The following is a 15,932-nucleotide window of genomic DNA, read 5'->3' as shown; positions in this document are numbered from 1 at the left end:
TGTGAATATCTCCCTGGAAAAGGCCCTGATGTTGGGAAAGATGGAGGGCACAAGGAGAAGGGGACGACAGAGGACGAGATGGTTGGACAGTGTTCTCAAAGCTACCAGCATGAGTTTGACTAAACTGCGGGAGGCAGTAGAAGACAGAAGTGCCTGGTGTGCTCTGGTCCATGGGGTCACGAAGAGTCGGACACGACTAAACGACTAAACAACAACGTGTGTGAATATATACATAGAAAAGTCTATGCAGTTATTCAGACCTAAATAACCAATTTTGTCCAAAACTATTTTTCGAGTGTTGCCCACTAAGATATGGAGGGTAGTGCCTGCATGAAAATTTCAAACAACATATGATGTTTATACAGTATTTCTGAGTGCTCAGGATAATTTATATAAACGCTCCTCAAACAGCTGCAATAATTCTGCATATGCTGGGTGGGAAGGCTGTGCTTGAGATTGTCTAGAGACACCTAGTCAGTTCAAAGCTATGAACAAGAGACACCCCACAATTCTAGAATCCACAGTTCTAATACCGACTAAAAATTGCATGCAAACACATGTAACAGAATGCTACTTCTCAAAAAGGATAGGAACCAAATGATATCTAGAGCAAGTACAAAAAGGGGAGTGCATAACATTTTTGTTGCCCACAATGGGTGAGGAAAGGGTACACTTTGAACATTTACTTGCTGTTGTTGGTCCCTCAGATTCTTTGCTTCTATTATAATTGCTTTCAAAACAAAAATATCGCTAGTTAACTTTGTCATGTGTACTGCCCAACAAGAAATATTCTAGAGATTATACCAGCACCTAGCTGTATTAACTAGTTTAAATGTGCAACATTGTTTATCACTTTACTATTATATAGATAAAATGGATAAATACAAGTTAGAAGATGATTGAAGGTTACTTACCATTTTAAAGTTAACAAGCTGGAAAAAAATGAACCTTTACAAAGGCCAACTATTTTCAACATCATTATGGAGTATTTTGAAAGCACTTTGTTCTGAGCAGAAGTATCAAAACTAAAACTTATGACCTAACCAATACTTATTTATGACCCCCAATCCATTATGTTCAAATAGGGCAAAGAGACAACATTCCACTTTAAAAACTGCAAGAGTTTTCTGGAAGAAATAAACTAAATGTCAGAAAAATAATTTCATGAAACCTCTACCTCACAAGTAAAACACTAATAAGTCTTCAGAGTTGCAAAACATTTTAGTCATATATCTCTCAAAGATGTCAACTGAAGTCAAAATGGAAAACACCTTGCAAAATAACACCTAGAGAGCTGAAGAACAGTCAACTACATTACTCCCTGTGGACATAGAAATCTGTCCTATACTATACTTGTCATTCTAGACCACTAATGAGTACTGCAACTGGAAAGAGAGTTCACCTCTGATTTTTTTAAACCAACAATATAATGGATTGAACCTAGGACTTTCTGTTTACAAAACACGAACAATGTTCCTTGTCCTGTGAATATTTATATAGAAAAGACTGGATAAAACCATTCTGGACAAAACCAATTTTATCTTGTTCCTACCAACATCTAGGACTAGGGATTGACCCATCCTTTTCTGTGGGTCTTTAAAAAGATTTACTCTGCAGCTACAACCTGCTGGGTGACATGGCATCTCACTTTCTTCCTGTTACTAATGAATTATGAAAGAATTATTTTGAGGTTATTGTATTATTTGTGATTATGAAACTGTTTTAAATTGTATATACATGGACATATGAAGGACAGCAATGCATTGCTGATGTATTTATTCTCTTGAAGTTTTGTCATGGCCTAAGAGTAACATATAGAGAAAAGTATATAGAAATGAAATGATGACGACAGTGGCCAGAATAATTCATCAGTGTTCCATATCTCTAGATTATGTTCACAGTAGTACAAGTCTGTCTATGCATGTTGAAGCAACATTCAACACATGATGTATACATTGGCAACATCCAAAACATAGACTAATTGAAATAAATTCACAAAGTATGACATTCTTGGTTATCACTGTTTATAAACGTTTTGTGGTCTAAGCTGCCAAGTTCATAGATGTCTGCAACATCTTATTGTTTTATAAATAACATTCTACTTACCACTCTCAAAGCAGGCATCAAATATGAGATGTCCCTTTTTTGGTTGTCCAAAATACCCTGGTGGAACAGCGGTGCATTTGTTTAAGTTTCCTGTGATAATTTCATCTATTCCTATGTCACTACCTGTTGGAATAAAAATAAGTTAATTAGATATTATTGTAAACTTGATACCAAAATAGAACACAGAGATTATCTTCCTTTGCAATTTTAATAGTTTGTACAGGTGATGAAACATAATACTCACTCATATGCTATGATGTTTTCCAAGTATATTCTATAATAGTATCTGATAAACAGCATTTCCCAGTAGCAATGAGATTTCAGGAGCTAATGATCTGGCAATGGCAATTACCTTGCCTCAACACCCCCCAATAACAGGTGGTCTAGAAACAAGGCCTTATTAGATACTGTATTTTGCATAGGACCCCATCAGCATGTGTGAGGCTAATTATTATTTAGAATAGACCCACAGTTGCACTGCAGAGCATGAAGTTCAGAGCTTTCCCTAAAGAGACAGTCACATCATATATTATAAACATTTTCCACAGCAAGACACTGTGGTAACCTGATCACCATCTCCCAGATCAGATGGCCAGCAAATTCAACCAGTGAATTGTGCACTAGATAAGGTGGTACACAAACATTAAAACAGAGCTCCTACAATGGGCTTTAAAATTCACAGCTGCCATGCACAGTAGCTTCAATGGACTGCTGATGGTGGCTAGTGTACTGTAATAAGGGAATAGATCCAAGCATTTGTGCACCACTATGCTGGAATCCTATGAATTTTGTTCTAACCAAATGCACTGATAATGGAATAATACACATAGGGTTCATCCATATCACTGCATAAAATTGCTAAAATTCAAATCATGGTCAAATAAGTAAGGCCATGGGAGACCTATTGTTCCATCTGCTGGTCAGCCATCCTATGGCTGCAGCATGCAGCCCTCTGCTTACTTACATTAACTACTATTTTCTTCTCCCTTTGTAATCAAGAACTCACATTCTCAAATGATTCAGTGTCCTAACTGGGAATGTTGATTTCAGAAAAGCATATATTGGGTTAATTTGACACACTGCTTTTATCGTGTAAATATATAGTTACATTTATATTCAATTATGTGGGAAAATCAACTGTTAATTTAAAATGAACACATACGCTTTTGGTTAGAAATTAGAGGATTACCTAATTCATTTCTCTAATGTTTCACAAATGCTCCTTGTGCACATGTGCATAGGTAAAACACTATACAACTAGAATCTTGGTTTAATCATATACACAATCACACAATATTTTATCAATACATGTGTGCACAGCAGTAATAAAACATGAAGGAACTGAAAGCTGCAGCAAACAGTGCATGCATAGCAGGTGCTTGTAAGAAAATAAAAAATAAAATAGAAACAAACAAAACAGAGCAGGATTTCTAATGCATTGGCTCCACTTTGCTAGCACAACTAACTCCAAATGAAGACAATTCTGAAAGCATCCCTAAACCCAGGCAAATTATCTGGGAGCTCATATCTATGGAAAGCACAGCATTTCCTTTAAGAAAGCTGTCGTGATTTTCCTACTTGCTTGCTCTCAAATACCAAACCTGATGCAAAGATGCCAACATCAATTGCTCTACCAAAAATTATTTTTCAACATCAGTAAAAGCAAGAGTGTAGCACAATTACTTTCAATACTTCTGAGACTGATTACTTTTATATCCTCTTCAAATTAGAATTTGGAAAGACTTTGATATCTGTTAGTTTTTGTTTAACCAAGTTAGTTAAATATAATGCATGGTTTCTTTGCAACAAGCCTAGCACCTCTTTAATGAGAAATTGGTCATTTGTGTTTTATTTTATCTAGTTCATACTTATTATAACATCACTGCACTTTTCTGTAAAAGAAAGATCCAAACTACAGTAGTCTAATCTGACAAAGAATGTAACATTTCCTTCTACAGAGAGTGTACAGCAAAGTAGACTTTAATAGGACTAAATCAGAAAGAACTGCTATTGCTAAACTATTACTCTTGCCAAAGTCTGCAATCGCCAGTCTTTTCCTTAATCTTTGGAAAAGAAAAGTGGTTTAAAATAGCAAAAAGACAGGGCAAATTATCCTAAAATGTACTTTACTGAAAACACTGAGAAGTGCTTAAGTCTGCATGGTATTCAGGAACAGAGCTTGAAACACTGTGTTCTTTAACAATCTGAACGAAACTGTTTCAAGGGCCAGTTGTTGTACTGTTCCTCTGAGTAAGTTAACCCTTCATATTTTTTACAGGGTCTGACCCAACACTAGTCCTCCAGATTGTGCCTCAGAGGTTAAGACCTAGCACCAATCCTGTGTAGACTACCTATCCTTGTAAAGTAGAAAGAAAAGGCTATTGGAGAGATGGTTGAAGAGGTTATTTTTTCTGGGCAGGACTTATGAACCATCCCACATCTAACTCAAGGGTGGGAGATCTTTTTTCTGTAAAGGACTATACAGTGGTACCTCGGGTTACAGACGCTTCAGGTTGCAGACTCTGCTAACCCAGAAATAGTACCTCGGGTTAAGAACTTTGCTTCAGGATGAGAACAGAAATTGTGCTCCGGTGGCGCGGCAGCAGTGGGTGGCCCCATTAGCTAAAGTGGTACCTCAGGTTAAGAACAGTTTCAGGTTAAGAACGGACCTCCAGAACGAATTAAGTTCTTAACCCGAGGTACCACTGTATTCCCTTTGGGTAATCTGTAAGGGCCTGCTTTCCAGCAGCAAGAAGGTCCACTTCCCTTTTCCATAGTCATATTTTCAAGAGAAGGGTTTCAAGGGAAGGAGGAATTTAGTATTTGCCCTAAGCTAATTTAAGATGTTGTTTAGGATCAGCAAATGATAACAATACAAGCAGAAGTAAATCCCAGAGGTCAATTTAACTTACTCGCATGTACAATGAATATGATCTCAACCTTAATATGTTAACAGTAGGTACAAAGCATTATCCAGTTTAGATTCCTTTATAACATTACTTCCAGCAGGCTAACTGCATTAGTGTAGCCACAACAACAATTTTGTTAGTTCACATTAAAGACTAAATTTTATGGCATATACTTTTGTGGATCAGAGCCCACTTTATCAGATGCATGTAATGCTGTTCTCAGTTGGCAGGTAAATATACAAAGGGGTGTGGGTGTGTGTTCGTGGGTGGGTGTATTGCTATGAGTTTGTGGGTGCCAGATGATGGGCATAACCAAGGGAGGGCAGCGGGGCAGCTTCCCTCTCCCCCGAGCCACAAAAATTATTGAAAAGCATTGAAAGTACTCAGTTAACTGAGGTTCTATGCCCCCCCACAGCAGAAGCCAGCCTCCCAACCCAAGCGTGCCCCTTGTAATGTCACCGCTTTGGTGGTATCTTTACCTGTGATTTAAAAAAATAATAAATCCTAACAAAAATCCTATGCCTATGTGCCAGACCCCTCTAATCCCTGGAACCCCGCAAGTGTTAAAAGATAATCAAGTTAGGCTAGCTTCCTGAACCCCTGAATCCAGCAAGTGTTAAAATACAAGACAGGTTAGCTTCCTCATGAGGTGACTGCCTGGGGGATGGGTCAACAAGGGAAACAAAGGAAAGGAGCTCCATGAGAGACAGCAAATGGGTGGGGCTGCTCCCCCAGACTGAAGTTAGTGAGAAGGACAAAAGGCAGAGTTTAGAGATGAGTTTGCACTGATGTAGGCCAGAAGCAAAGCAGCAAGCACAGAGAGCGAGCCATGCTGTGACTACGGAAGGAATAAGACCCATTTGGGGTGTTAATGCTGTGAACACCTCCATCACAGGCTTAAGGTGTAATAAACCATGTATCATAAAGACCCATGGTCTCTGCTGTGCCTCATTTCCAAAAGGAAACACAAACCCTGGGTAAGGGCCGAGAACCCCTGGAATCTTGCACCACTCAGCAATTGGGGTGGCGTGCAACAACACATAAAAGAAAACTGAATTCAGTAGCTTTATCTAGAAGTTGGAGAAAATGTTCCTCTGAGAATAAAATAGAATCTTCAGGTAGTATAAAATCCTTTTCCTCCAGTTTAGGATCCCACTGTTGAATAGCTAAATTCAATAATTTATATTATATCACTTGAATATGGTGGTATAAGTTTTGTTACTTTTTTCTACACCCATGTGGACAGAACCTACCAACTAAAGATAACATTTGATGCAGCTGATGAAGTGTACTTCAACCCATAAAAGTTTATGCCTTAATAAATTTGTTAGTCCTTAATGTGCCACAAGACTCTTTGCTGTTGCTTTTATAGACAAAACAATCTAGCCAGCAGAATTTACCACTTCAAAGGAACAATGAAACGTTAAGATAAGGGAGGGTAAATGTGTGGCTTGAAAAGTTCCAACAGGTTTGGAAAGCATCTCAAATGATAGCCAGACAAGAGGACAGATGTCAGTTACTTTGAAATCCACATTTCCTATGGTTGTTACTACCCCTATTGCAACTACAAAAATCAGTTGGTTTTAAAAGTTACTTACTTGGTGAAAATTAGATCCCCAGACTGTTACTGGCCTCACAAGAGGCCTTTTTTGTTTTGAGTAAGAGAGGGATAAATAAGAATGTCAGTCCCTATAGGCAACAATCCAGACTTTGTCCCTTCTTCTCACCAGTCTATAATCCCTGCACACTGTGCTGTTTACACTACTAGTTTCCAAAATCCTAGTTCTGGCTATCATTTTATTGTTATTTATTTCCTTATATGCTTTCTATGTGGTATTTCAAAGAAATTTACACTATAATAAAGTATATTTACATATATATAAATATTTTAAACAGATACATATATAAAAATAGTTAAAAACAATTGTGTGTCTGTCTGTCTATCTATCTATCTATCTAGTTTAAAATAAAAACAGCATATACTTAAAATCAATTTCCAATACAGATACCAGCTAATATTGTGTTTCTGTGTGATACATGGACACTATAAAATACATGGACACAAAATCTAAGGAAGGTAACAAGGTACAATTTCACATAAGGAGACATGGTGTCCAGGAGACTACCAGTAGTAGACATTGAGAGTAGTAATACACAAAGAAGGTGACTCCCCTAACAAGGTATCAAACCAAGAAGATCTTCTTTAGATCTTCCTGAAATGATGGAGAACCTATGGCTCCCCAATGTTGTTGGATTACAACTCCCACCACCCTTGACCATTAGCTATGCTGGCTGGTGCTGTTGAGAGTTGATGTGCAACCACATCTAGAGTCATAGATTCATTATTCTTGCTATAAAGGCTGCAGCAGAGATGGAGAGGAGAGAAAGCACACCACCACCATCTCTGCTGACAAGCCAGCTCCTATTTCTATCAATTGCCATCTAGCAGCAGACATTTCACCATGATGCAAAAGAAATGAAAAGGTTCACTCCATTAGCTCTGCTCTGAGGGACCAGAAACTATAAGTTTCCCACTCCTCACATTATCTCCATTTCAAGAGGTCCTTACAAAACCTTCTGCCTGACTTTTGCTTTTTTCCTCCTCCCTTCCAAACACATTTGTGTCATGTCATTAGGATGATAAGCCTGATTGCAGGGACTGTCATATTACTACTGATCTTTGTAAGTCTATCTGGGAACCTTTTTTGGCTGAAGAGCAAGTTAAAAATGCTTCAGATAAATAAATAAAAGTCTTGATTCCACAAGCAAAATGTCAATCCTCTTCCATATGATAAAAGAAAGTGAGCTGCTACCAAAAACTTAGGCTTCAAGCAGTACTCCCACAAGTCTCTTTTAAAAGACAGCATCATGAAACTCATCCCTGCATAACTGAGGTGGAGTATGACCTCACTGCAGGTAGACTGTGTTCTCCGCTTTAATTTTTTTTTAAATCCAAAGAAACTGCAGATAACTAAACTTCTACCCCCACTTCAAGTTAATGAAATTCTAAGACATTCCTCCAGATGTGAAGGAGAATAGCCCTGATATATAGCAACTACAAAAAGTGCCAAAGCGTCATGTTAACACTGCTAGGCTTAATTGGCACTGTAGGGCAATGTTTACCTCAGTAAAATGAGAAGGAAATTATTTAAAAGCACATAATAGCAATGAATGGGGAAACTGCACTACAATAATGGCCTAGACACAGTCAAAGAGGTCCCAGTGACACTCATACAACTGCATTCTATATACAGCTTTCACAATTTACATGGTATTGGGGAAAAACCTCTATAATTCCCACACACAAAACACAATATTCTGTTGCAAGGAAAATGCAATACCCCCACAAAAGAAGTGTTATCTTGATAAAATAGATTAGATCCTCTTGGAATATGGGACTCTCTCTACATTTACTGCACGTGTCAATATAATTTTTTTAAGGGACCAACTCTCCCCCCTTGCTTCAGATATTTTTTTACAAAAAATGAAAATCCATTTTATGTACAGTGAGGTAAGATCTGAACAAAGCTCTTTAGGGTGCAGTCCTGCAGACATTAACCTTTGAACTAAGTAGGACTTATTTCTAAATAGACATGTCAAGGATTGCGGTGTCTGCCAGTTTGACATTCTAATACAGTATACATCTAGAAATGTAAACTGTACTAAATTAGTGAAATACGTGGGGCCTTCGAGAAAAACTAGAATTCAGAAGGGTCAAAATGCATTTTATTCATGGCAGCATAGGTATGATTAGGAAGCACTGCTCCCAAAGCGTGAAGATGGTGCAAAATAGATCTGATGCTAAATATGAGATTTACAAAGTTGTGTGAACAGCTCTCCTCCCTCTCATGCTTTTACTGATTTTCACACCTCTCTGCATATTTATATGCAGCACCCAACAGAGCAAGATGTCTTTCTCTCATTCAAAATGCCCTAGTCTGACGCTATAAAAGTTTGCAACTTCACACCCTACTTGATAGCAAGCAACTTAATCCCCATCAGTAGGATTTTCATAAATTTATACATCAGTATGTTACCTTCAGAGGGCAAACCTTAACCTCTCAGTACCTCCTTCCTCTTACATACTTGAACTGTCAGCATGATCCCTTTTAAAAACGACTGCAATCCAATGCACATCTGGAAGGAGCAAGTCCTTCAGCAACGCTTTCCTCTGGGGTTAAACATATCAAACTCCTCCAGACTGGGCTGCGATTTCTGAAGGACGGAGCAACCCTAAACATGTTTGCTCAGCTCCCCTGTACGTCTGCACAGGATTGCAATCCCAGCGGATCCCCGAATTGCTTTTCTGGCTGTTTTCTGGCCCTCGTCGACTCCCCACCACCATTACCTCATACCTTGTCAAATGTGCGCTAAACCTCCCTGTGCCCTAAACCTCCGTTCTCCTCAGCGGGGTGTTTGTGCCTAAGCTAGCGGGGGCCTCCTTTTCTGCCTCACCAAAGTGGGGGTCTGACCCCTCAGCTATCCCCTTTATGAGCAGCTTTCCTTCCACCCCCGCATTCCAGCAGGGCGACGCTTCCCTTGCCTTCTGGGCAGGGCTTCCTCACACAGCTCCTCCTGTCCCCCCACAAGGTCGTCCCCCGCCAAAGCCTCAGCGGGGCCCCAAGTTCCCTCGGTGGTTCCCTCCGCCAAGGCCGCACCTCCCTGCCGCCTAAACGGGGGCTGTTTCCACCGCCCGTCGCTCGCTTCCATAGACTCCAGCCAGCTCTTACCGCCTTCGCCTCCCTCGCCCCCCTCCCCTCAACCCCACGCCGCCCGGGACTGCCGCTAGAAGAATAACTGACCCGTTTCTGCCGTCTTGCTCCTCTCCGCCATGTTTGTTTTCATCCCTTCATTCCCTCCCCCTCCCTCCGCGAGACGCTGTCCGGACGTCACCATGGCAACGCACGTCACAGCCAGGGGAGTCCCCCTTTTCTTTTGCTCCTCCTGGAAAACTGAGCGGCGCGAGGGAGGGGAAAGGGGTTAGCAAGAGCCCAGAGAGGGGACGGCGACCAGTTCCAGGCGACTCTCTGAGGAAGGCTCATGTCCAAAGGCACGCTGGCACGGGAGGCACAGTGGAGGTTTTGCTTCCAAGTAAACATGCCACAGGATCGAGCCGCATGGTTAAATATCTGTGCCTAAGCTTTGCCAGGCTTACTCGGACGTTAAGCCCTACTGAGTTCAACAGGAATTTCGCACGCATAACCCGAACTGCACGATAACCCTTTCCGAATACACCCTGTGCTTGGGGTTTAAGGGACGAAACTCCAGTCATAGGCGCCAACTCTGTAGGGCTGAGGAATCCGGATTTATGTATAAGCTAAACAAGCTATAACTTAGGGCCCCGCTCTCTTGGGGGCCCCCAAAAATTTTAAAGGGAAAAAAACCTGGATGTACATTTCCAAAATATAAGATAAAATAAAATAAAACCTACATACAGCAATAGTGTTTTGTGTTGTGTAGGCTCCTATGATGTTGGTAATGGGCCCCACCTGCTAGCCTGCTCCCTAAAATATCACTGGTTTGCTTGCTTCTATATATGTATAGGGTGTCTACATTCTGCAGGTGCAAATGGCTTTAGATACCTGTTAGGTCCATAAGGGACGTGGGTGGCGCTGTGGGTAAAACCTCAGCGCCTAGGACTTGCCGATCGTATGGTCGGCGGTTCAAATCCCCGCGGCGGGGTGCGCTCCCGTCGTTAGGTCCCAGCGCCTGCCAACCTAGCAGTTCGAAAGCACCCCCGGGTGCAAGTAGATAAATAGGGACCGCTTACCAGCGGGAAGGTAAACGGCGTTCCGTGTGCTGTGCTGGCTCGCCAGATGCAGCTTGTCACGCTGGCCACGTGACCCGGAAGTGTCTGCGGACAGCGCTGGCTCCCAGCCTATAGAGTGAGATGAGCACACAACCCTAGAGTCTGGCAAGATTGGCCCGTACGGGCAGGGGTACCTTTACCTTTACCTTTAGGTCCATAAATTACCATATAGCATATATTCAACACAAAAAACAGTGACAATTTGTTGTTGACAAAGGACAGCTGGACATATAAAGGGCCCCATTACCTTCAGTAGCTTAGGGTCTCATGAAACCTAAATCTGGCCCTGGGTTTAGGGGACTAAACTCCAGACATAGGCACCAACTCTATAGGGCTGAGGTGTCTTCAGCCCCTCCCATGAGCCCCCCATTTCTGTTGGGACGGGGCTGAGCCCCCATTCTTGAGGGGGCAGAGGAGGCCGAGTGCAACAGTCATGCACATGACTCACATTGGGCCCCCCCTAAATCCAGGGCACCCCTCCCACCGTGCTGTCCCCCCACCTGCTATCGCCACCGTCGCTCCCCAGCCCAAGTTGATGGGCATTGCCATTCAATATTTATATATTTATATATCTGTCACATAGTTATGATTAGCAGTCATGGTAAAGGAATATGCTATGCACAATTGACATGACAAATCTTGATAATCTGTCCTTCCCTCTTTGTTGGAAGTCTTGGCTGTTTGTACAAAATGCCCTTTAACTGGTTTCTGCTTAGGTGCTCTAAGTTTGTGGACATGTGTGGACTGACAGATGTAGACCCTTTCCATATACCTTATTGAATTATACAGCTTTGTGAGTTTATTGGCTTCGGAGTTATCCAAGATCCCATCCTCTGTTGCACAATGTGAGGGCAGAAAGTGGGTAGAGGGAAGCCATCTTGGCCTGTCCTTTGACTCCAATAGGAATGTTTTAATACTGTCTCCTTTGCAAGTGTAATATTATACATTGCAGAGCTTGGAAACAAGCTTTAAATAAGCCAATGATTTTTCTTAAGCTCTATTCTTCCCCTGCTCTTGCCCTTTTTGGCTTTGGCATTGGGAATGCTTCATGGGCATTCTGGTAGCACAAGAATATAACTCCTCTAATGTTAATCTCCCCCACCTGTGTAGCGCTGTGCTCCACTGTCTCAAGAGTGCCTAGAAGCTATCCTATCCTGTTCCTGCTCTGTCACACGTAGCTCACAGTTGGAATGTCCTATTAAAGACTGAGCCTTCTAGAAAGTAAATTTTAACATGGCACATGGACATAAACCTCAAAACTGTGCATTTTATTTTCTTGCTGATCATGTAGGTTTTCTCTTTTTAGATTTTTATCTGACAAACATTTCCACACACAATAAAAGTGACGTCCATATGGGGAAGATGAACAGCTGAGTCAGCTCTGCTGGGATTTTAGCATGTGGGTCAAGTGAGTTGAAGGATTTCAAGCATGAATCTTACGGCTAAACAAGAAAAAACAAACACATTGCTCTGTTCAGAGGCAAATCAAAAGCACTAAAATAGATTCATTGATTATAAGGGAATCCTTATTTGAAAAAAGTATTTGTGTATAGTTACAAAAGTGGTCAATAAACATAGAATCATAAAGTTGGAAGGGGCTCAAAACGTCATCTAGTCCAACCCCCCTAGCAATGCAGGAACCACAACTAAAGAATCCCTGACAGATGGCCATCCAACCTCTGTTCAAAAACCTCTAATGAAGGAGAGTCCACTATTCACTTTTTTAAAACCAACAACAAGAACATCATTAATTTAGATTATCATACAGCATCACGTTTCTGTAGGTGTGTATTGTGGTAAAGAGAGCAGTTCTGGAACATGGGAAGGGCTGGTAGAGCAGGGGTCGGCAAGGTTTACCTCGCCTGGGCTGGTTCACTCCAGCGGAGATCCCTCCATGGGCTGGATCATGTGTGTGTGAGTGCGCCCATCCGCGATTTCTGGTATCTGCACAGATGCGATTTCCGGTGCCGCGGAAGCAAGTCCCCGCACCGCGCTGTGCTGCGCCGGTTTAGTGCAGAGCATGGGGACTCGCCGAGCAGGCGGCTCAGTTCATGGGTGGTTCGTGGGCCAGTTAAACGACCCCTGTGGGCCACTTGTGGCCCATGGGCCTTAGGTTGCCTACCCCTGTGGTAGAGCATCTACTCTGCAGGCAAAAGGTCTCAGGTTCATTCAAGCCCCACCATCTCCAGGTAGGACTGGGAAAGTGTTCTTGCCTGAAACCTGGAGAGCTGCTACCACACAATGTAGTGTCTGGACCAATGGCCTGATTTGGTATAAGATGGCTTTGTATATTCCTATGTTACTGTATTTGAAGCAACCTACAATCTGCATTTTCACAAAAGGGAACAAAAAAATTGAAAAATTCCAGGATTACCTTTGCATTTATTTTCTTCTGAGAGAATAATACTGTAAAAATATTTACTCTGAAGAGTCAGACTCTAATGTTTAGAGTCTAAATCAACTTCCAAAAATCATAGACTGATCATAACCTTCCAAGATAAAAATAATTAAAACCAAGTAAACTGTGTACACAGGGGAGGTGCTATGTTCGACCTGCATGGATACATTAAACCAACACCCTCTCTAGTGGCTCCTCTCTAACAGCAAAATGGTCTCCAGATATAGATTGCCTCCAAACAAGTCAGAAAAATATAAATTCATGGCTGGGTAAGCACAGAAATTACCATTCTCTCTTTGGAATCAGTGGTTTAATCTGATTGCAGTTATACAAAAAAGTAATTCATCCCAGGCAGTACAACAGGACAACAACAGTCTTATGTTTTATAAGAGTTTCCAACACAATGACACTTGGTTGAGGTGTTGGTATCTAGCCTGAATGTATACACAAAAGTCCATATAACTGCCCAGTGTATCTCCTGTTCATCTTTTCACATTAACAACACAGCAGAAGTGGTTGTGCCTCTAGTGGAATAGTCCAAACTATGATTTGGTGTATTATTATTGCAGTATTATTATTATTATTATTATTATTATTATTATTATTATTATTCCCATTGTGGTTATAACCACAAGTGGTCAGATGTTGCAACCTGGTGTGTGTGTGTGTGTGCTGCATTGGGATACTGGCTGTCAGTCCAAAGAACTAGAGATGACTGAATGAATCCAGGGCAGGCATAGATCCAGAGACTGCAAACAAGCAGCCACGGGCAGGTAGTAGTCCAATATAGGCAAAAGGCCAGGTTTCAAAAGAAGCAACCAATGCTTTAAAACAGGGGTCAGCAAACTTTTTCAGCCGGGGGCCGGTCCACTGTCCCTCAGACCTTGTGGGGTGCCAGACTATATGGGGGGGGGGATGAACGAATTCCTATGCCCCACAAATAACCCAGAGCTGCATTTTAAATAAAAGGGCACATTCTACTCATGTAAAAACACACTGATTCCCAGACCGTCCACGGGCCGGATTTAGAAGGCAATTGGGCCAGATCCGGCCCCCGAGCCTTAGATTGCTTACCCTTGCTTTAAAGGAACCTTCAACTCCTGGCTGGGGCTGGTGGGAGTTGTAATCCTAAATATCTGGAGCCACCAGGAGGGCAAAGGATGCTCTAAAGAACATAAGTGTTATTATTGCATACATTATAACCATGACCGATAGGTTATTGGCAGACATATCTGTGGGGCTAAGGGAGCCTGCATACATCTCTTAACACCAACGACATGCACAGTCAGTCACCACATATTGTGACTCTGCAGAGACTGAAGATAACTTTGGAACAAACCTAAATCAATCCTGGCTGGTGTCTAGTGAAACCTGTTGTGCCAGACTTGTTTTCCTGTTGCTTGTCTTTCAATGGCTGTCTTCATAACATAATTCATTTCTACAACACCTATTTTCTATATTTTGAAAGAGTGGTCCAAATATTTGCGCCAGTGGCACACTATGAAATGACAAAGGTTTTCGCTTCAGTTGGCTTGTTGGGTATTTAAGGTAAAGACTTAATCTTATTTTTGGATTTATTAATGTTTATCTTGGATTAGACATTTATCTGCTAAGGATTTTGACCTACTTCTGTTGAACAACTAAAATGCATGATCCTATAATAGCAGATTAGAATGGTTTTTGCTATGTTGACATTTTAGCACACATTTCACATATGGTCCCTATTCAATTCTTATGATACCTTTCACACCTATACTTCAAATAACTGCTTATTTTCTACTAAGTACAATCTGTCTTGCAGCATTCAGCAGGTGTTATACTGTTTGATTAGGAACAGCTTAAATATCAGGCTTCACAACCACACAAAAGGTTTGGAATGATTCTTACCTCCGCAGTTCCATTTTTATCATATTGCTAGAAAGAATGAAAAACTTATGTTGGCAAAATTCCATCCCATTATTTTTATTTTCACTCACTAATAGTTTTTTGTTCAGTCTAGTTCCAAATTAGAATGCCTAAAAACCATTTTTGCTATTTCAGTGTGAAAGGGCAGGCACAGATTCTCATCAAGGTTTGAAGACACTCCCTTGTAATTCATAATAACTATATCAGTGTTAATCAACACGTGCCAAATAGCTCACACTTTAAAAACATGGATTATTGCTCTTGCATTCATATGCCTATTTAATTTATATCAATAGTAAGTGTGTAGAACAGGAGGGGGAACTTGAAGTCCTCCAGATGAGGTTCAGCTCCACCTCCCATCAGCCCCAGCCAGCATGGTGTTAGAGATCATGGGAGTTGGAGAACAGCAACCACAGGTTAGCTATTCTGTGTGTAGAACTGAGAGACTAGTAGCATTGTTATTTCAGAGGAATAATCACATGTGGGGAGAGAATGCTATCTCTGCCACAAACTGAAAGTGCCTCTGCAGCTATTCTAAGATATGTTCAGATGCTCATTACAAGCATTACTGCAGCCGCAGACTGACTCACTTGCTACTTGAGAACTATTCAGCCAGGATTTTTCACAGCATGGACAGTAGCAGCAATGGGACAGCTACTGAAGGTACTAATTTATATGAAAGGGTGGTGTGTTAGTAGAGCAATTTGAAGAATGCTGTCAATAAAAGGGATTTCATTTTCTGGGCCAATTTAATAAAAGCTATTGATAAATTTAGTTTCCTGTTTCCTGTTGTGAAGACTATAAA

At 41.2% G+C, this 15,932-nt stretch overlaps 1 protein-coding gene across 2 annotated transcripts in view; it reads right to left on the bottom strand.

Moving 5' to 3' along the window:
* LOC310765067 (BEN domain-containing protein 5-like) overlaps positions 1-10,024 on the bottom strand; it is a gene marked incomplete at its 5' end in the record, with an annotated part of 723,703 nt that extends 713,679 nt beyond the window's left edge. Inside the window, 2 exons of one of the 2 annotated variants that reach the window (XM_083619593.1) lie at positions 2,107-2,229; positions 9,818-10,024. In XM_083619593.1, coding sequence (XP_083475719.1) covers positions 2,107-2,229; positions 9,818-9,911 — 217 coding nt within the window. The remainder of the gene's footprint in view (positions 1-2,106; positions 2,230-9,817) is intronic. The other variant, XM_083619596.1, reaches the window with a different exon arrangement.
* Positions 10,025-15,932: the final 5,908 nt, after the last annotated feature.

This window comes from Podarcis filfolensis (assembly GCF_964270895.1).
Source record: "Podarcis filfolensis genome assembly, chromosome: 6".
NCBI classification, from domain to species: domain Eukaryota; kingdom Metazoa; phylum Chordata; class Lepidosauria; order Squamata; family Lacertidae; genus Podarcis; species Podarcis filfolensis.
The sequence above is the reverse complement of the archived record's forward strand: the minus strand, read 5'-3'. Positions and strand labels throughout refer to the sequence as shown.